This window comes from Pelmatolapia mariae, linkage group LG10_11 (assembly GCF_036321145.2).
Source record: "Pelmatolapia mariae isolate MD_Pm_ZW linkage group LG10_11, Pm_UMD_F_2, whole genome shotgun sequence".
NCBI classification, from domain to species: domain Eukaryota; kingdom Metazoa; phylum Chordata; class Actinopteri; order Cichliformes; family Cichlidae; genus Pelmatolapia; species Pelmatolapia mariae.
In genome coordinates this window covers 43,894,150-43,915,700 of record NC_086236.1, presented here as the reverse complement: position 1 = coordinate 43,915,700, position 21,551 = coordinate 43,894,150, and the positions used below count along the sequence as shown (strand labels likewise).

The 21,551-nt window shown below is 44.0% G+C and overlaps 1 protein-coding gene across 2 annotated transcripts in view; it reads right to left on the bottom strand.

Annotated features, from left to right (window-relative positions):
• LOC134638032 (transcription factor HIVEP3) overlaps positions 1-21,551 on the bottom strand; it is a 37,294-nt gene that overhangs the window by 10,227 nt on the left and 5,516 nt on the right. Inside the window, exons 1-3 of one of the 2 annotated variants that reach the window (XM_063488660.1) lie at positions 8,390-8,512; positions 694-3,043; positions 68-354 (exon numbers count right to left, since the gene is read on the bottom strand). In XM_063488660.1, coding sequence (XP_063344730.1) covers positions 68-354; positions 694-2,692 — 2,286 coding nt within the window. In that variant the 5' untranslated portion in view covers positions 2,693-3,043; positions 8,390-8,512. Of the gene's footprint in view, positions 1-67; positions 355-693; positions 3,044-8,389; positions 8,513-21,551 lie in introns of those variants that run through there. The other variant, XM_063488659.1, reaches the window with a different exon arrangement.

Here is a 21,551-nt window from a genome sequence, read left to right as displayed (position 1 = left end):
AAACACATTGTATAAAGACTGTAAACAAGCAAAAAAAAAAAAACATAATTCAAAAAGGTACATTTACCTTTGATGAAGATGCTGTCAGCGGGGGTGACACAGGTGGCATTTCAGCATCGGGCTCCACAGTAACAAGTATCTCCGGCACTTGAATATTTGGCTGGCGGATGAGGCGAGATGTAGAGGGTGATGGTTTTGGCTCAGGTTGTGTTTGCTGACTCTCTCTGAGGTCTGGATCTTGACTTTCCATAGATATACTCTCTTGCTTCTCAAAAGAGCTAGTGTGTTGGATGACAGACACACCCTTCCTGTCCTGCTGCTGCTGTTGGTTTGGTTCAGTCTGTAAGGAAACACCTAGACACAAACAGTAGAACAATTAGCTCCCATTATAGGACATCAGTATTGTGCTTTTGAGTGATGCAACTTAGCATTTCGTGGATTCTATTCCCATCTACTGTACAGTGCTACAGGTTACATGGTAGTAGTTTTTCCCACTTTCTGTTTAACTATGTTAAGACAGTGATGTAGTTTTAGATATTCACTGCTTTAACTTTTAGGTATATGATAATCTGCATGTCTCAGATGCTAAAATGGCATAGAAAAGGACTTCAAGAGAATAGCTGTATCGATTATGCAACTTAACATAATGATTTTAGCTACAAAACATATATTTTGTATGTATGAGAGACAAACCTGAGAGGGCCTGCTTTTGCTCTGGTCTGCGTGGTACTGGAATGAGGCCTCCAGAGCTGCTGGACACAGCTACAGATCCAGGACTGGGAGGATCCTCCTCCAGACTCTCCTCTTTCCTCCGCTTCCTCACAGCCATGGCTAATGCTCGAAACTTATAGTGCATCATCAGCGGGCGATCTCCACTGCACGCTTTACTTGCATCCCTGCTCTCTTGCTCCTGCCCTGGGCAGATGCTTCTGTGGGCCTCGAAGACTTCACTTTCTTGAAAGCGGGCCCCACATGTTCCACATTCAAACACGGCGGGACTCTTTTGCTGTTGTTGTTGTTGCTGTGGCTGTCTGGGTAGTTCGGTGCCTCTTGTTGAGGAGGAGGAGGATGTGGTGGGACTGGGCTCCTCCAACATTGACTCGGCTCCCAGGGGAACCTCTATGGCAGGCTGGCGCTTGAGCATACGCTGCGCATGGCCGATCCTCATCTCTGCGACCACTGCTTGCTGCTCATCAAAAGATTGGCAGAGGCGGTAACCTCTGGGTGACATGGTGCCAGAGGTAAAGGGCTCTCCTTGGCTGGTTGATATTGGCATTGAGTGGCTTCTAAGCAGAGGCACTGCTGACTGGTCCTGCGTACCCGGTGGATCAGCGTCAGGATTATGGATGTGCCTCAAACCACTGGGGCCTGCGGCTTCTCCTTTGGGATCAAAGGCATAGGGGTCTTTGGGGGCAGTAAACTTGGGTGACTCCATGCTGCTCTTCCGTGACAGGGAGGAACGTCGAGGCTTAACGCTGTCAATCTCACTCGTGTCTACTACTGCTTCATTGATAGTGATGAGCTTGGTAATGTGTTCTATTACTTGGGTTTTGGGTACGGCGAAGGAGATGTTCTTCTCCTCGGTTCCTGAGGATGAGGAATGTGAGGGATGAGGCTGCTGCTGGTGGGGACTCCGCTGCTGCCCTCCCAGCCTTCCATATTTCCCTAAAATAATTTCTGCGTAGGTTTTGGCACTGGAACTTGGAGGGCTAACTTGGCATATGTCAGTACTGCCTGATCCAGAGAAGTAGCCCGACTCTGTGCTGCCTTTACTGCCAGGCCCAATAGAAGAAGATGATGTGGAGAGGGAAGAGGGTGGGTCATCTGGAGAAGCCATGGGCCCACGTTTTCTCTCACTAAGCCTCAGTGCAAGTCTTTGCTTGACAGCGTGGGAGTCTTCAGGCCTCTGGCTCTCCTCTGAGCTTCCCAGGCGCTCCTTACCTCCTTTCCTATGCTGCCCCAGCATCTCTTTAGAGGATTTTCTGTGCTGGCCTGTCTCTTCCTCAGACTCAGTGCTTTCTCCTTCTGTGTGTTCCTCAGGGTCTTCTCCAGCGCCACTGCCTTCTGCACCACTCAAACTGGGCTCATCTCGACTGGATGCCAGACCCGCTTTAATACGATGGGCATGGGACTTGCGGTGTTTGTATAAGTTGCTCTTGGTCTTAAAGGAAAACCCACAGGGCGCACATGGGTAGGGTCTTTCTCCTGTATGCGATCGTATGTGTTTCTGAAGAACGCTTGGCTTGGCACATGGACGGCCACAGTAAGTGCACACATATTTCCCTGGTTTTTGTGGTTTCTTCTCCCCTTTCCTGGGTGAGCTAACCCCTTCTAGGCCCTGTTGACTGGAGTGAGTTGGAACGCCGTGAGCATGCTCACCCTGGGTGGAGGACGTAGAGGGGAGGGATAAGGTTGAGGAGGAGCTTGTAGAGAAGAAGCTGCCTCCTGAGGGACCTGGGGTATCTGAACGCTGCCATGCTACTGCTTGCTGCTGCTGTAACCGAAGCAGATCAGTGCGCTTGGGTTGGCGGTTTTGTAGGCGGCCCAAGGCTCTGTGTACAGGACGAGGATTAGAAGGCTGCTGGGGTTGCTGAGGTGGACAAGAGCCCAATGAAGATTCAGATGTCACATGCTGCTGCGCTTGCCTTCCAGAGCGCTCCCCATCAGCCGGATGGCTGGGCTCAGCCTCCATAGAGTGGGGAGGAGACCTCACAGACTCGTAACGAAAGGCTCTCGGAGCCTCATTGGTCTAACCGCATGGCAGCAGAGAGGTCAGAGGCATAGGAACATTGACAGACTAAGTTGTAAATCAAAATGGAGCACCTTTTTCAGAGTGGGCCAAAAGTTATGCAAGAGGACAAAATGAGGCATCATTAAAAGGTGCCCTGGAGCCGCATGGATGCAGGTAAACATGGATCATTTCTCCGTTCAAAGCAGCTCTGCTTCTATCTAGCCTCAGCCATTTTAAAAGTCCTCCCAAGGTCTTTTTTGCATCTTCTTTGTTCGTTGGCAAGACTGTTAGTTGTTCGTCTTTTAAATGGGTCTAGAGAAACAGAAAAAGCAAAGGAAGCAATGAAAGCACTGAATGAGAAAAAGGAAAATTAATCAATCATCAAGCAGATTTTTTTCAAAAAAGGTCCATGTGAAAATACTGTAAACATAACATTTCCCTTCTTCACTTTCCAGCAAAGTTCCTCTAAATAAAACCAACAAAACAAGACAAAGTAGCAATTAAGGTCCTGCTGTTTTGACTGCAGTCAAAAGTAAGAAATCAACAGATCATATTTAGAAACAGAAAACACAGTGGGCCCTGTGAGGAAGACTTAGTGTGCTTTTAAAAACCAAAAGAGTTACACCAATAAAGGGGAAGGTCAAAATCATTAGTGTCTTATTAGCAAATGTCATATTAAAATATACTTCCACATATCATATTATGAGAAATTGGGCTACCTTTCTTGCTACTGAATGGGGTCAGTGTTGTCATGACGACACTGACAAGGTAAGTGCATCAATAAGTTATTGCTCTCATCTATCCTCACCTAAACTCTTATTAAGATAGTGGGTACTGCAAATCTATATTAAAATGCAAGGTCAAGCTGTTCTACACGGGAAACTGAACATGTGCTCATCTGATGTATGCACACAACCCCAAGGTGTGTGTTACAGCTCTTGATTTCCTTAGACTGTGACAAATTATAAATTAAGACTTCTACTCCAAACAGTGGAATCACAATCATATCTAACTGACGGCTTGCGTACTCGGCAGGAGTCTGAGGAGCCCGGGGCCAGAAAGTCAACATCCAAACTACAGGCACCAGAAAAGGAGACCGCAGTGTCAGGGCAAAGAGTCAAAACAAATGTTCGAAATATAGTCCATGCATATCTGATCTGGCACCGAAGCTCAAGGGTGTAAATGAAGGGGGCTGTTTTCTAGTGGAGAAGAAGAACTTGACAGCAGCTGGGTGTCAGTGTTAGCCTCTCGCACTACACTGCCACCAGGGTGCAGTGTTTATGAGTAGTGTCTTCGCACAGAGTCTACAGTGACACGGTCCTGTAAGACCTTTCATCTGCTCTTTCACACTTACACTTTCACACTTACACTACTAAAAAGCTGTGTTTATGAGGAGCCAAGTATAGCTCATCAGAGAGTCAGAGATGAGCCTATGATGAAATTTCATATTTTATCAAGATGTATGTACTGCAATATTTCCCCACTTACTGCCAAGCCTGCACTCCATCTCAACTCAAGACACGGGATTCTTGTACCAAAGCCAATCAAAACACACTGTGGGAATGGATTGGGTCAATCATAACATTATTGCTGAGCAGCCGTGCCCAACTGCTTACAGTCCCAGCACAGTCACGTCCAGAGTATCATTCACCATCTAAGACGCTGATAGTACTTACAACTCCCTGTGTCGGAATCTGCGCTTCAGTGCTCATTGAAGGAGAACGCCACGTGTGTTCACTTCACAGCTGCAGACCTCTGCAACAGTGCAGACAGCATGCACCTAATGCGCCGCACAGATACCGACTGAAAGGGGGTGAAAATGTACCTATTTCCTATTATACATGCATATAAAGTACTAGGAAGGAGAGAGCTGAGGAATGAGGAAGAGAGAAAAGACTGAATCAGTGATCCAGTGGCTGAATAAACAGACCCTGCAGAAGACTGCGGCTTAAGGTGCAAGGGGTGGCAAGGCAGCAATGACAGTTCTTTATAACGAGCTACGCTTTTACTCTCTCCATATGTCTAGAAAAACACAGCACAGTCAGCCTTCATTAGAGCCAGTTTAAAGTGGAATAAAAAGAAAGTGAATCACTCTTCCTCCTGGAAAAAAAGCTCGCCAGATTCTCAGCTCCATTTCCACGTTTCCACACATCTGCTAAGGGCCCATCATCTATCTGTACAGTGTGTGTTTCTCTAAGCAGACTAGTGCTTTGATTACAGCAGACTTTCACCATCAACACTCAGCAATTACACGACATAACAAACCAAAACAGCATTAAAATTCTCCATCTTCACTTTTCTGGCTTCCGTATTCTCAGTTTTACGCGAGGACTTTGTCTACGGTTCAGCAATAGCTTTTCTGTGTTAAGGCATGGGGACACATTACTCCCCAGGCCTAAATTAAGATGAGTTAGACTGTGAGGAAATGAAGAGTTGACAGACTGAAGGGTAAATACCGACACACTTAAGAAAAGAAAAGAAAAATGACAAACAAATACAGTGGGTTAAAGAAAAGAGAGAAAGAAAAGGACAAGGAAAAATGTAGCCAGACAGACAGTTAAAAAGAAAGTGTGTAGAAGGACGATTCTGTGCACTGAGCATGAGAAAAGCAGACAAATAGCTTTCCTTAACCCTGCCGTAATAAATGTCTCTCTTCATGTAGTCGGCTATCAGGGTGTAATTTTAATGATCCCAAGCATAGCTGTTGATGCAGCCCTTAAACAGGGCAATTAGAAGGCTTTAAGGTTGGGAAGAGCACTGCTTACATTATTCATGGCAGTCTAGACTGCCAGGTTTGAATGGGGAAGCACACAGTCAAGGCCTTCCCAGGAAGACGAGGGAAAGGAATGCAAAAGTCTAGGCGACATTAAACCCTAACACACACACACACAGACGCATAGACTCTTCCATTTACAGAGTACATACAGTGAACAGCACTACCCTCCTCACAGCAATACCTTATAATACTCAGTAGCCCCAAATCCACTCTGACAGATCTGACCGACCAATCAGCCGCAGCGCCCCGAGGTGACCTACCCCCGTCAACCGATCCTCCTGTAGTTCGATGAGGGGTTTTCCTTCCTCATAATCCTAATACACACACTAGTGTACTTAACAAAAAAAGATCACATTAAGACCTTGTATCATACTGATGAGGGTGAAGCAAGGTCGTTCTTTGCTCTATTTCTAGACTGAGGTGCAAGCAGGAAGTCGCCAGCGCAGCTGTCATACAGTGTTATATTCTTTTTATCGGTGATGTCAGATCAAACCCCACCCCCCGAAAAAAAAAAAAAAAGATTTCATGTGTCCTGAGCCATGTAGCAGCCTTATGGTGCATTCAGAGATTTGTGGCGTGAACTATTTTTTTTATATCTGCTCCAAAAATGTGATAACCAACCAGCTCAAAAAGACGAGAGGGCAGAATGAGTGAGCAACGAGTGCAGAGTGTGTGCGTGCGCGTGTGTGTACATGCAAAAGGGGCTTTGTCAGCAGAAACAGACGTTACTGCAGGTACCCAAGGGAGCCCTGACACACGGAAGAGCTCACACTCCATCTCTTTCACACACACACCCACGTGCTGTCACACACCGTCACACCCTGTCTCCACTCATCATCTCTGCCCAGCAGTTATACTTCTAAAACTGTAAAGCCCTCACCAGAAAATGCATGTACTTAGCTGTGGTTATACATTGCAGCTTTACCTTTTTTATCTATATATAAGTAAATGCTAAAATTCCAGAGAAAAACATTATTTCAGATATCTTGTCTTTCAAATAACAGTAAATATCTGCAAAATAATATGTTTGGCCTTTAATTACTTTTTTTTTTTCCTGCACCGGTTTCGATTAACATGTACAACAACGCAACTAACTTTCATTCTGACTTTCAGTACATCTGTCACTTAGCTCAATAACCACCACAGGAGCTTAGTCAAAAGTTCAAACTTGACCCACGAGGAGGGTTTTGTGTTCCTTCGTCATATCCTCATCAAGACTGACGTATTCATGTAGCTGGTTATGACGGATAAGATTAATGTATAGGAATACTTTGCACTCTGATAACTAATAAACCTTTTTACGTGCTGTCTAAAAAAATCTGCTGTCATACCCTTCAAACACACAAACACAAACACACAGATCTCACCCCATCCCATTCTTTCTTACTGGCAGCAGCCTGGTGCAGGTTCCCATGGAAACCAGCCTACTCTGAGCAATGGCAGATGGAGAGGGAGCTGGAGGTCTAAATTTATCTCCCAGCATCCTCTCTGACTACAGACGCACACTGGCAGCAGGAAGTGAGGAGAGGTACTGCTTGGCCTGTGCACGCACTGACAAGTTGGCATGACCCTTGACATCTAACTCCACCCCCCCCCCACCCCTGACCCACCTCTTTTTAGTGACAGCTTGAACTAATAATTGATCATTTTCAGCATTCGCAGAAGTTTTACTGCATTCCTAAAATTGTAAGGTAACTGGAAAATGAGAAAAGTCCTAATACCCCTGCCATCATCGCCAGAAACTGTCCATCAAACTTGGACCCAAATGCTACAATAACCTGAACCGCAGAACCGTAGGCAGGAATAGTTTGATTTGATAGACAGGAGGGGGGAAAAAAACCACGGATGCTGAAAATCACACTCGCCAAGGGATATCAGTGCTGTCAGTCGCGTGCTAAGGAGAACGCTGTCTGACAAAACACCACATACCAGAGTCCTCACTCACTCACTCTCTCTCTCGCTGAGCTCTTTGCGGGACGCGCTGGGATCGCCGTACCTCTGGGTGTAAAGAAGGATTTCGCAGGGCTTCAACAAGACTGGCAGTTCACAAACTGTAGCCGTGTTCATTTTGATTAAACACAAGCCAGCGAACTGCAGGTCAATACCGGTCTTTAAATCAAACAAGGGAGAGCTCAGCTGGGTAATGCACACCTCCGTGTTTGAATTACATCTCTGGCAGCACAAAATCTGCCGCTCTGGTCACAAAAATCAACCACAACAATTAACTGACTACAACTTGGGCTTAATTGCAGGCTGCCAGGTTTTCATTGTTTTATTTATGGCTGACACCTTCTCGGATTTAAATCATCTCTTTCTTTTGTAGCGACTTAGTTTTAATTATAACCCAGAATTTGACTCAGAAGTCTTCACCTTTAATTGGCGACAACCTACACTTACATCCACTTTTCCACAAAACTTCCTCAAAGACTCGGATGGTGAGGGAGACTCTGACATTAACTAAATCTGTAACTTGTATCGTAATGTCTGCATACTGTAATTTCCTCAGTTTCTCATTAATGTCCTTTAACCACAGAAAAAGACTTACTGACAACTACTTGAATCCTTCAACTAAAAAAAAAATACTCTTCTGGTTATTGATTGCTCAAAAATAAGAAACTAAACTTTTAAATTTGCAATAAAAAATATTTCAAACACAATAACCAACAATGTGACTCTTAATAACTAACTAGCCTGTTTACTGTGGCTAACAAGTACACTAAAGTAATGATGAGGGAAAGAGAAGGTGAAACGAGGAAGATTAAATGGATTAGATGGATCAAAATAAGAGAGGAAGGCTGGAAGAAAAAGACAAGGTGAGCGGGGTGCAAATAGAGAAAGAGAGAGAGCGTGAGAGGGAAAGAAACAGACAGAGTTTAGATTACCTGACAGAGCAGTCTGGTCTTCCCCCTTAGAGACGCTTCACAGGCACTGTGAGACAAGCTGGGAGAGCCAGAGAGTGAGAGCGGATATGACTGTTTGAGTGGGTGTATTGCAGTGAGAGACGGAGAGAGAGAGAGGGAGAGAGGGAGAGAGAGAGGCTTGGGGTGAAGCAAAAAAAGGAGAGATGGAGAAAGAGGGAGCGAGAAAGACACTAAATGAATGTTTCCACTGTACAAATGCAAAGGGAGGAGGAAAAAGATGTGGCGAGAAGAAACTAAAGGCGACTCACACTCACAGAGCATCTGAAAAAAAAAAATCGCCTCATTGCAGTAACATCATTAATTGTCACATTTCTTAGTGCCAACAGAACCGTCACAGTGAAACCAAAACCCTCCGGCTTACACGATCAGGACAGGATCGTCGGCTGCTGTTTCTTTAACTCGTCACATTGCGCGGCTGTGGCACACCGCCGACAGACAGGATTACAAACAGGTCTTGCACGGGGTTTTCCCCTGCAACACAGAACCCTGGAGGCGATTCCTTGCAATTATCGCCTCCTTATCTACAAACTTATCTTATTGTAGTGGCAACTGCGCCACAGCAGCAGCCTTCGTTCCTAAGTGACAAATCTTTTGCTGACATGGACGTGTCTCGTTTACATAAACCTTCCAGTTCCAGCCAGAGTGCCACTGTGCCGCATCTGTAAATGAATTCCAGAGTGGCATCCATTCAAGCAAGCCCCCGCATTACGCAGAACTCGGGCTAGGCCTATCAGCAGTGCAACACGAGGGAGAGAGAGAAACAGAAAGAGAAAGAGAGAATTTAGAATGAACGGAGGTCCTGCTGTTCCACAGAGCTTTGCCTCACTGGCAGAGCACAGGAAGTGTGAGTCACACACTCTAAAATAAACACACTCGCACGGCGTCGAGCCGGCACACAGAACGAGCGGATGGCTGGCCCGCTGATCAGAAGGCAGGCAGAGAGAACATGGATCCATACAGGCCAGCAACACGTGCTGACCTGGTTGGGATTCACAGCCTGGTGACAGGAGGAATCAAAAGGAAAAAGATGACTGTCTCCAGCTCTAATTGCTCTCCATATTTCTTTTTATGCTTTTCTTTTCAACCTTCTCTGCCACACACCATCTTTTTATTCCCCTCCTTCACGTTTTTTTTTTTTTTGCTTACGTCACCTCTTCCACATGCACCACGGCTGGATTGTCCACATGTCTCCCCATTCTTCCTCCTCTGGTTCGTGTTTCCTCTCTTGTTTTATTTGGTCGCATTCAATAGGAGTTTTGTTCAGGACTTGGTGATTACCCCTGGCTCTGTGCGGCTGACTGCTGTAGGGGGACTGTGCTGGCCTGATGCTGGGCTACTCTCACAGGCTGCTGGCCGAGGCACTGTATTGTGTCTCCCTGAATGTGCTCATTGTCACCATTTACAGCACGCACCTTCTATACTGTACTTCCCTGTGAGGGACCTTCACCCATCCGTCATCCCTTTGTCCTCTGTTCCTAAGACTGAAGACTTCTGACGGGAAGGTGGGGATGGCGTGGGTGGAGGCTGACGCCCGGGAACAAAACTGCCACTATGGCAGTGATTGACAGGGAAGTCGCTTTACGCAGACCTAACGATTAGCGAGGCCAGGGAACGAGCAGCAGATAAACAGTCGGATTTGGAGCAAGAAAGAAAGCTAGGATGGCTTAAGGAGTACAGGCGAGATCATATTTTGAAAAGTGAATTAAAATGGGAAGTGCAGCAACTGTGAAGGTGGGACATAAAGCTTTCATTATGCTATAATAAATGGTAACTGTATACTACCCACTGGCCCAAAGCAAGCGAGACTTACAGTATGCAAAGCTGCGCTCATTTACAGTAAATGGAAACAAAGGTTCCCCTGTGGTACGGTCACACGAGGCAGCTTCATGTGTACTGCAGACACCTTCATATATAACATAATGCAGGGACAAGCAACACCTAAAATGCAAACATTGTGCTTTATAAGAAACACTGTGCCGTTTTGAAGCGGCCGCAGACTATAATTTAGACCAAATGAGTGGTTTGCGCATTTACAGACAACCATACAGATGACATATTTTTGGACTTTCACCTCATAAACTGCAGACATAGGCAGTAAAGTGGGCAAATACGGTAGTATGTAGAGAGGGTTCTCTCTGTTCCATGGGCAGATTATTTCAGACGTGTGGTCTTCCAGTAAACTGACCCCCTCTGTCCATAAAGCTGTGGTATTATGATAGAAATAAGAGCCATTTAAAGAGGGAGCGTATCTAGTCTACAAAAGCTGCAGTGGCTCGGTGTTGATATGTTTATATTTGGAAGACAAAAAACAAAACAAAGAAGAAGAGTGTCTTTTGAGAACTGAACCACTAAATCTGGTCATTAGTCAAAAAAATACACTCTGACTGTGTCACTGTTTCATGCTCAGCCTCCACTTCAGAATATAAACTTTGTATGACAAGTTTAATCACAGCAATATCTCTGACAGGCCACACGTCAGGTTATACTCCTGACTGTAGGACTCCAATAAACAGTGAGCACTGCTCAGCTGAGGTCAAATGGAGTCATTTTAAAAGGAAAAAGGATTGCTGGACAATCCCTTGGCTTAGTGTAAACATGCATCCATTCTCTGAACTGCTTATCCCACTAAGGTGGCAGGGGAGTTAAAGCCTTTCCCAGCTGATGATGGGCCAGGGGTTGGGTACCTCCTGGGCAACGAACACTGGCTCATTATAGAGCAACACAGTCATTCAGGCTTACATCCACGCATATGGCCGATTTAGAATCTTCAATTAACCTGTGTTAAATAATGTTATACATGCTTTGTGATGATAATCTGCTGCCTGGCCTGTTCACTGCTCTGACATTCAGGGCTGCATGCAGCGAAAGTAACCTGCATGCCATTAAGTTGGAGGGAAGCAAAGGAAACTGTACCTGGAGAAACTCCACATGCAAAGGCTCCAGCAGTTAATGTGATACCCAAAGTTTAAAATGCACTGTCCAACATCCATTTCTAAATGTCCATCCATCCATCTCAAACTAAGATGCTGATGCGATATTATTCGGATGTCGAGGACAGGTTGTAGGCACTTTCTGAAAACGTGAAATTGCTACATTTTAGCACATTTGGACCACAGTACTATTTTTCAGAAGATGGGCCAATCAAACAGTTTGCATCTACACTAACAGTTCAGTTGGAGATTTGTGTGCCTTCCACCAGTGGCTGCTAATGTAGCCTGAAGCAGCAAAATAAATGTGTGGTTTAAATCAATAAATATCTGATCGATGAAAAATATCCATAAATCTAAAACAAACTGTCAGCATAAGTATTTTGGAGATGTTTTTCCCGAGGGTACCTGCTTATTGGCATTCAACAGGATTAAGAAAATAAACTGTATTGACAGAAGTGCTGCTCTACCTACATGCTATAGGAGCATGGAAAGTCACGCCATGAAGCTCCCTGCACTCAGAGCTCTGGAAGTCAGCAGTTACGGAGATGGCAAAGCATTTGTAACGTTTACGCACTCAGTGAACGCCGCTCTGTAATTTTGCAGGATCGGTCACTTTGTAGCCGAGTTGCTGCAATTCCTAAATGATTCTAATTAAAAATATACCACAAATTTCACAAGCTGACTTGTCGCAACTATGGCAAAAGAACAACAAACGCTACATAAATATTGAGAACTCTTGCAGAAATAGCAACTAAAGTCCAAAAAGATCTACACTTATGTTTTGATTATGTGAAGGCCTTTGACACCATCAGCCATAAACATTTGATCAAGCTATTATTAGCTTTGAACGATGATGGAAAAGACCTCAGAATTATGGAGAAGTTTTACTAGGAACAAAGTCCGCCAATCAGAAGCAACAATGAAATTGGAGAATTTGTCAACATCAGAAGAGGTGTACGGCAAGGGTGTGTGCTGTCACCTGGCCTATTTTCTCTGTACAGTGAGTACATCATGTGCAAGATTGAATGAAGCCAGGAATTGTGGTCAGTGGTGCCTCAATAATAACCTGAGGTATGCAGACGACGCTGTAATCATTTCAACATCTACAGAAAACTTGAAGAAAATGATCAGTTTTATGCCACCAATGAACAGAATTGAATCCAATGAGCTCTTTAGATTGACCTATCCTTTCACAAATGTTTGTAAAGACACTCAGTGGCAATGGGACTGAAAACACCTGACTTCAAAGATTAATAGCTGTACTTTTGTCCATATAGTGTAGCAAAGCCAAATTTACAAATCCAAAGTATCAAAAAACCCCAAACCCCCATTGATCTTATAATGAGCAGTTACAGAAAGGGAACCAAGTGGCCAGCTAATGGAGTTGAACATGCAAGTCTTTTGTTAATGCCGATCGATACATACCCTGAGCAGATGTGATATCTGACCCTGCAGAGCATTCATAGCCATTTTTTCCCCACTTAGCACCTCTGCAATTTATTTTTTTAATAAATAATCTAAATATTAAATAATATAATACTAAATCCCTTTCTTGATGGCTATTCCTCTAACTTTTCTGAGAAACAAAAGAAGGTAAATTCTTTCGATATGTTAGTTCTCAACTTTAGCCACGCACAGCATACTCATTATCTTTTTCTTTACCACGCTGCTGTAGCATCATTAAGTGCCTGTGTCTATATATCTGACAAAGTAAGCTTTATATTGTGAGGACAGCTACCAGGAAATCGCGTCCGCATGGCTGCAGAGGGTAGTGATTATGGAAAATAGCTTGGTGCTGAGCAAAGCCCCTCATTGGTAAGTGTTACCATATATAGAGGCAATATATCATTTGCAATTTCTAGTGTAATGGCTAAACCCGGTTATTATATATCTGCACAGTATTAGTAAAAGTCTTCTGAGATCATTTTGACTCACACTTCAAAGGCAAAAAGGGTCTTCTGACATGTAACAACTTCACAGTGAGCAAACGCATTGTAGCTGAATGGGGAGTTACTGTAACAGAAGTGAAACAAACGGAAAAAAAACAAAACCTGTCTTCGGACAGCTCAGTGCCACACATCTGAATGCATAACTTGCAGCATGCAAATGACATAAAAGAGTGACAAAGCATTGTGGAGGGACGCAGGGAGGGAGGGAGGGGTTAGCTTGAGCAGATAAATATAGAAAGAGGAACTGACATTTTCAAAAGCTGTCCTCCCTGCGCTCACAAGTTTCAGTGATGCGTAGATGTCAAGATCACAGTGCACAGTCTCCCACGCAGCCCACTGTACCTGCCGTTCACACTTGGCTGCTTTATATTTGCTCTCTTAGTCGTGGTGCGAACTGAAAAGTGTTGGCTCGAGGCAAACCTGCGATGAGATGAAGGTGTCCAGTTAATTGAAAGGAAAGGGGACAAAGATGCAGCTCTTGGTACTAAAGCCATGTGACGAGCACGTGAAAAGCATCCACCTTAATCTCTTGGCAGGTTACCTGTATAAAAAGGTTAGAAAGTTCTCAAATTACCCAACAATGAGGGGGGAAATATGCTATAGTCAAAGAGTACCCTGACTGCGTTTATAGATTCCCACATCTAGCGATTTGTTATCTTGTGACAGCGATCCCTTGGTGCGGTTACTTTTGTTTTTGCTGAATTGATCTATTTTTCTCGATGAAGTCACCCAAGTGGATTGCTCCCCAGCGATGGAAAAGCCTGTGCTAGTTCCTCTTTTTGCAGCTGCTGTACTGCATCCTGTGTGAAGCTGCAACAGGTACAACTTAGCGCTGGCTGCTTGGTGCGTGATCCGGCGTCAAGCTTTATCTGCACATCTAAGTAAGGGGTTATTTTGTTAATTCACGCCGCCATGCTGGAGCTGCTCGTGCTTTTACTGAGGCCTACGCAAACACAGACACGGGGGAAGAGTCAACAGGTGGACGCTCACCCTGAGTGTGTTCAAACATGACAGTCGGCCTACAGAAAGTATCAACACAGCAAACCTCGGTCCCCACCTTCCTCTTGCTGGGTTGGCAGAAGGGCATTCTTCTGATCAGGGAGTTTACTCAAAGCTAGCCCAAGCCAAGTAATTGCTACCCACAGTGACAAACAACTCCATTCAGTCTAAGTGTCGGTTTACAGTTTACTCTCCCTCCTCCACTGCGAGGCCCTGCTGACCATTCTGCTTGGTGCCACGCTGCATTAGTGGCCTGTCAACAGAGCCTCTCCTGACGCATCAACGCCTCGTCAGCCTCCAGACCCGATGCGCTTATATACAAATGCCGTGTGCCATAACCCGTCTGTTTGTGTGTTTATTTCTCTGAAAGTGGAGGTGTGTGTTATGGAGAGAGAAGGAAAGAGTGCGAGACGCAGAATAACAAGACAGAGAAGAACAGAATGTGCAAATGCGTAGGAGAAAGGCAGGGATGGAGAGAGAGAGAAGGCTCTTGCATGTGGTCATTTCATGTTTTCGGAAAGTGCCTACAACCTGTCCTCAATGATCTATTTGCCATCTGAGACCAACTTTAAAAGGCTGTCAAATGCATTTACAATATTCAGCCTCTGTGTCTTGAGACCAATGCCCCCGGTCTGAATGAAACAGTCAATCACGCACGGAAATCGAGACAAAAAGTCAAACTGCACGTTTTCTGTGTGGAGTCATGAAATGCTGAATCTGCTGAATGTACAGATGCAGAAAAGTGTTATAAGTTTTTACTTTTCCCTTAAGTAATTATGAATGACAGTGATGAGATTTTTAATTTTCCCAGCTCCGTGAGCATTAACGCTGTCAGCATTGCACCCCATCCTCAACATCTGAGATCAAATGCCACAAACCACCTTTCCAAAACCTGGAAACTGAACGATGCCCACAAACATCCATCAGTCCATCCAGCTTCAGCGTATCCAATTTAAGGTCCGAGGGAGGGTAAAGTTATCATAGGGCAGGACCTTGGGACAGGTTGCCAATCTGTCGCACTCCTTCCACACTAGCAAGGTGAAAAACAATTGTCACAATGAATAAATACAGAAATATTTGACCACCATTGCAGTGAAAGTAAAGAAATATATTCAGATTGTATTTAAACCAAACCAGAGCATCAAATAAAGCATCTACCTGCCCTGATATGTTTTTATCTCACTATACTGTAAGTTTTCAACTGGAAAGCTTGTCGTTTTTGCTTGATGAAATCATATCCAGTCTGATAACACAAGACAGATGGAATATGGATATACTGAAGGTTTAATGAGAACAAACGTGAATAATCATCGTGCTGCTTTCCCTTCGTTCATCTCGTCTTTCCAACTGAAAACCCTAGAGAGCTAAAGAAACATAGCTTTACTGTACTGTAAACACGTGGTAGGAAGAATTAAGATGTCAAGATGAGTGTGTCAACACTTGCACGCTGCTTAGAAACAAAGTGCCAGCAATGAGCAAACACTTGCACTTGTCTCTCATTCCAATACCAAAACCCGAGTGCTACTTTACGGAGGTAATTTGCTATTAACAAGTGTGTGAGAGATCCAGAATTTATGTGTGATGCCTTTGTTTACGCTTTAGATGAACCATGGCAAAAACTACTGCAAACCAAATGCCCCAGACAGACAGAAATGTGTCACTGGCTACACTCACTCTCGCTGGGATGTACAGTCTAGTTTGGCCGTTTGGGATGGCCACACATGGTAACGCTGCCGTATCACTACAAAGACACGCTGCTTCTGAGTGTGAAGTGTCATATTGTGCGTTTACGGTATGTGACACACTCGCTGTAGATGAGCATTATTCTCTCTCCTGACCACCCAAACTAGAGGTAATTGAGCCCAAAGGTCATGTGACCCGCTTTAGGGGTATTAACTGTGCATTCCTCCATTTGTTATCGGCCCGTAAAGATCTACTCTAAGGGAAACCTGACTCCAAAAGCCAACTCGCCACCTCTTCTCCCTCCATCCCTCCCATCTCCAGAGTTGCATCCTTCTGCCTGCGAGCCTGATCATTTGAATACAAAGCAGAGAAACAAAGGTGTCCTTAAAATAGAGATGCTGTCTGCAGTGTGCTTTCAAAGAACCACACTGCAGAGAGAGCGAGAAAATAGAGAGAGGATGAGAGGGGGGAAAAAAGGGAAAGAACAAGAAGGAGAGAAAGACAGCAAGAACAACAGGCATATGGTGAGCAAATGAGACACTGTATTGATGTAGGATAGGTGGACAGACACATTGATTTCCTGCTAGTTCTTCTCTGGTTATGTACGGCTGATTTGTCATCCAATCCAGGTTGAAGCACGGTCTCTGAACTTGCCCTAAGCCGGGCTTCACAGGCTTCTCTGTCTGAGTATACACACAGCGGATCATTATGTTACCGCTCAGAATGTTTTCTGTGAGAATCGAGCATGATAGAGTGCATGACGAAGCAAAAGTATCAATTCTATCACCAATTAATTAAATGCTATCCTTACTGCAGTTTAACACAGTCACAACAACACCTGAAAACAACACCTTGACAATGCAAGTCACAAAACTCAGACTCTTACATCTCCCTGTTTAAATGTGGTACTCCGGTTCCACTGGAGAATTTGGCAGAAACGAGCTGCCTGGCACCATTTGCTTTGCGTACCGTGCACCTTTTAAATAAGTACATAGATACTTAGTGGCATGAACACAGAGGCTTTTCCAACCCTGCAGATTAAATCAAAGTGTTTAGGGACAAAGTCCTATAAATAGCAACCCATCAGAGATCCCCTTGGAGTTTCACAGACCAGGTGAAAGCGCAAAGCTCTGTGCAGCATAAACTGTAGAGACAGCAGTGAGAAATGAAGCAAATAAGGTGGTTAAAATCATCACTGGATGATGGGGAAATCCTGCACGCTCAACAATAATTGGATGGCAGGCTAACTGAGAGGTGAAGCTCAGCGTGATAAGCTGACAGGTGTCTTCCAGACTAAACATGTGGTTAAAGCGGTTTCAGGGAACATGACACCACGCTCATATCTAACCATTGAACATGAGGCTACAGCTTAAAGCCAATCAGCTTAAAAGGGTACAAAGGTCAGATGGGCTGTTTCAGTTTCAGCACCTCTCACGAAGCTCATGAGGTATCTCCTTAAAACAGTGATTTGTTTAACCTGTTTAAAAATCAGGCAGGTTTTATTACTGGACAGAACTGTGACTGATTGTGTGTCTGTATTATACTAAAGCATTTTACCATAACAAACGACTCCGACTTTAAATATCCACTGAAGGCTCATAAGTGTGTTTCCAAACTGCTGAACTGCTCTTCTAAGGAAAAGAAAACCTCTAACTGGATGGCTTCCATGTAACAAGCTTACATGCTAAGCTTTTATATCATAGTTGGACAGGAGGAGATGCCTTTTCATGCACGCTGGACAGATTGTCTGATTTAATTTTCCCCATTCCAATTCACACTGCTGGACCCAGAGAGCACTTTTAGATAAACCTCTTAGAAAACTCAACAAACTCTAAATTTACAAAACAAATCTGTGCCCTTGATTTGAGGAGGAGCTATTTTTGTTATTAGATTTAGATCAACTTTTTTTTTAGTCATCATGCAGCCTTGAAGGTTTACTGCATGGTGTGAAGGTTACTCTTCTAGCTGAATAAAGTATTTACGTATAATGCAGGAAGGCGGTGTTTGCCAGAGTGTCAATATTGTGAGGTAGGAGAACATGGAACAAAGATTAAAAGATACAGCCTTGATTTTCTGTCTTCTTTTCAGTCTGTAACGCAGACAAGTGCAAGTGTTTGCATTCACACTACAAGCTAAACAATCAATAAGTCACTAAAGTCTGTTCATTTTCTAGAAAGCTGAAAGATAAGGGAAACCCTGATGAAGAGCATGTTTGATTCATTGATTTTTATGGTCAGCTTCTACAGATCCAGTCTAGTTTCAACTAAAAGAAAGCACATAAATTGAGAACAGCACCAGAGTTAAATTAAATGCATTTTTTTAAAACAAATCAGTTCAACTAAAATAAGGTTTATTTTGGTTGAACTGGACCCGAGTGTCTAATGTCATCGTGAAAAGAGTAAAAGATGAAAATGGGCCGTGTACTCCTGTAACAGATAGACAGAGTTTTCTAAAAGTACGGAAACTTGTTTAGAGACCATGTAAAAAGCTGATGAGCAAGTCATAAGTCTGAACCCACAAAATTCAAACAAATGGCAAGATGTGCCCTCCAGTGAGCAGCTAAACTGAGAGTGAAAATCTAATCTAAAGACAGAAAATCGAATCTGCCGACTCTCAGATAGGATAACTTTCATTACTGTAGCAGTCTGACTCAAAAAAAAAAACATCGACTGTGCATACCGTCGAAGTAAAACAGTTTCTCTGCAAAAACGGCGAAATCAAGGAGGCTCTGATTGAGAAGATGGAGCGAAAGACAAGTGGACGAGTGACGACTGATTGAAAGTCAGTGAGAACACTTCCTGTACTGATACCATAAACATAAACTGATAGATTAAAAAAATGAAAATCAGACATGTTTGCAGACCTGCCCAGCCTGTGAGTACAGCAACTGTGGTTTGGCATGTGTTGTCAGCTTCGGCATGAATCTTAACTTTCTAAAAAATTTGAAAAAGATTACTGAATTGGACGGTTTCAGTAACAGGGTGTTAAGCAGTTACAGTAGAGTGTTACTGCACTCCCACCCATAGAAGAACCTGCTGCATTTTACAACCTTTGGCTTTAAAATGATAACGTCGCTATTTGGGCGCGTTTCGATGACACACAGTCAGCAGGCCTTGGCAAATGAGAGGCAGAATACAATGCAGCACACTATTCACCATGAAAAACTGCACTGGGGATAATCTGATAACACTGTAGTTACACAGAAAAGCAATAAACTGTGCATTACATAGATTGATGGGGTAAAACACCGGTACCCTCAACAAAACAAACCGCAGCTCCTGGGTTTAGTGCTTCATGAGCAAAAAAAAAAAAAAAGGAAGAAAGAAAGAAGAAAAAGTTGAGGAGAAGAAAAAAACGTTTTCAACTTCTTGATGAAAACAGCAGTTAACCTATGACACGTGTTTTGCCATGCTCACCGTGAACAATAGTTACAACTGTAACCAGTGAAAGGGAGTTTCTATCCTTGCAACACGCACAGCTCGCACTCATAAGACCATGCACTTAACCATCGAATCCTGCAGAGCAATTTCAGTCCGGGTTTACAATCTCAGTGGAGAATGCAGTTCTCCATTCTACACCCTCCAGCCCCCGTCCTCTCCCAAACCCTCACTAGGGTTTCTCCTGATCTCCTTCTTCTGTGTTATTTAGGCACTCCCACAGTAATGGACACTCTACTTAGGGGGCTGCGAGTGGGAATCCAGCCCCTGCCACTCCAGCTCGTGAATATCAGCTTCTCAGATTTGCTGTGAGCATCCACTAAAACCTGGAGGCTGTTGAGAGAGTGCGAAACAGAGACTGGGCCTGGCGAAACAAAGAGAAAAGGACTCTGGACCCTCTGTCTTTAACTTCAACGCATGCTTCCAGCCATGCATCTCAAGCGCTCTCTGTGGAAGCTGGTGTCAGACTGAAATATGGCATGAATCCAACTGAGCCAGAGGACCCCTGTGACAGTGTAAGACTGCTTTAATGACCCAACTTTTCCTTTAACTCTGGCCTCTTTCCTGGCTGGGAAACCTGTCATTAAGCTGACATAGAAGGCACGGGGAGGAGGAGGTGGGGGTCCTCAGAGGAAAAGGGCACTACCATTAAGCATATTAGAGTTGCAGAATGTTGATGAGAAGAAAAAAAAAACAGCGTTTGCAGTGACTAAGCTGGGGCTGCTCCCTAGCACTGTGCTGACAGAGCAAAGCTGGGAGAAAAAACAGGGAGGAGGTGGGGGACTACCTGGGTGCAAACATTGGGACTGCTGACTGTTTGAGGTTGTTGAGGACAGCAGGATTACATAATAAAAACCACTGTAACATCTCAGACTTAGGAAGAGCTTCCTACTGCAATCTCTGTCTTTTCCCTCCAAAAATAAACGCTCTCATGTCTCCCGCAGTCGTCTGCTTTTGTTATGGTGGCAAATCCTTAATTATGACTTGACTTATAACACCCAGTTAATTTAATTTCACCGCTGCGTGCCGCTAGCTGAATAGTACTGCAAATCCTTTAAAAGGGATGAATGAGAAATGGATGGATAGATTTATTTTGCAGGATTTTTAGCCTCCACAGTTTGCCCTGTGTTTTGGGAGGGGTCTCCTCCCAACTTTACCCACATCTCATTCATCTTAGCTCCCGGGAAAGCCAAGACTTTTAGCATCCAGTTGTGGATAAACATCCACATGCTTTTTTTTTCCATTTTTTATCATCTGTTTATTTTCCCAATTACGCTGGGTGAGTCTGTGTCAGCAGCTCTGGGGTTTTGCACTGGCAGGAGGCGGAGAGAGGGAAGGGAGTATCCTCTCCCAGGGTGAGGAAGTTTCTAGAGGAAGCATGGTACAGACAGTTGGGTGTGTGTGTGTGTGATTGTGTGTGTGACAAATACCTCGTGGTCATTATGATAAGTGCAGAAAGAAATATATTTACAATTGTGTAACAAAGAAAGAGCCAAAATATAAAAGACACAGTTTTCTTCCTTCTTTCCACACCTCCCCTAATAATGGGGCTCGTGCTTTGCCTGCTGATCCACTCAGATTGTGTCACAAATGTGTCATGAGATTACTTCACTAAGGCCACAGCATGTTGTGGACATCCTTCACATACTTCCAGGCCTTCTGGTTAATTCTGAGGCTGACGGATAAACTCGTCTCAGTAAGGATTTATGAGGCTTTTCACACAGACAACTAAAAAAAGCAAACGTGGTTTTGAGACCTGAAATTTAAAATTTAAACTTAAAAAAAAAAAAAACAAACAAACAAGAAACTAAAACATTATTTCAGGCTAAGGAGACAAACAGATTTCTGTCACAGCCCAAGGTTTTGAGGGGCCAAACTGCACCCGTCTGCTTCTAAAATGAGGCAACAAAATGCAAGCAGTTAGACAATCAGAGTGTCAGAAAGCCCACTGTTTAGCTCCCTCTTCATTTAGAGGCCAAGCCAGAAAGTGAAGCACACCTATAATAACACTAATTCCTCAATAAACAGGAAAACACAGGTCTGTGGACTGGTGGAATTTTACAATGACAGCGAGGGTGATAATTTTTCTGTTTGCCTGTGAAAAACACGGGTTTGTTGATCAGAT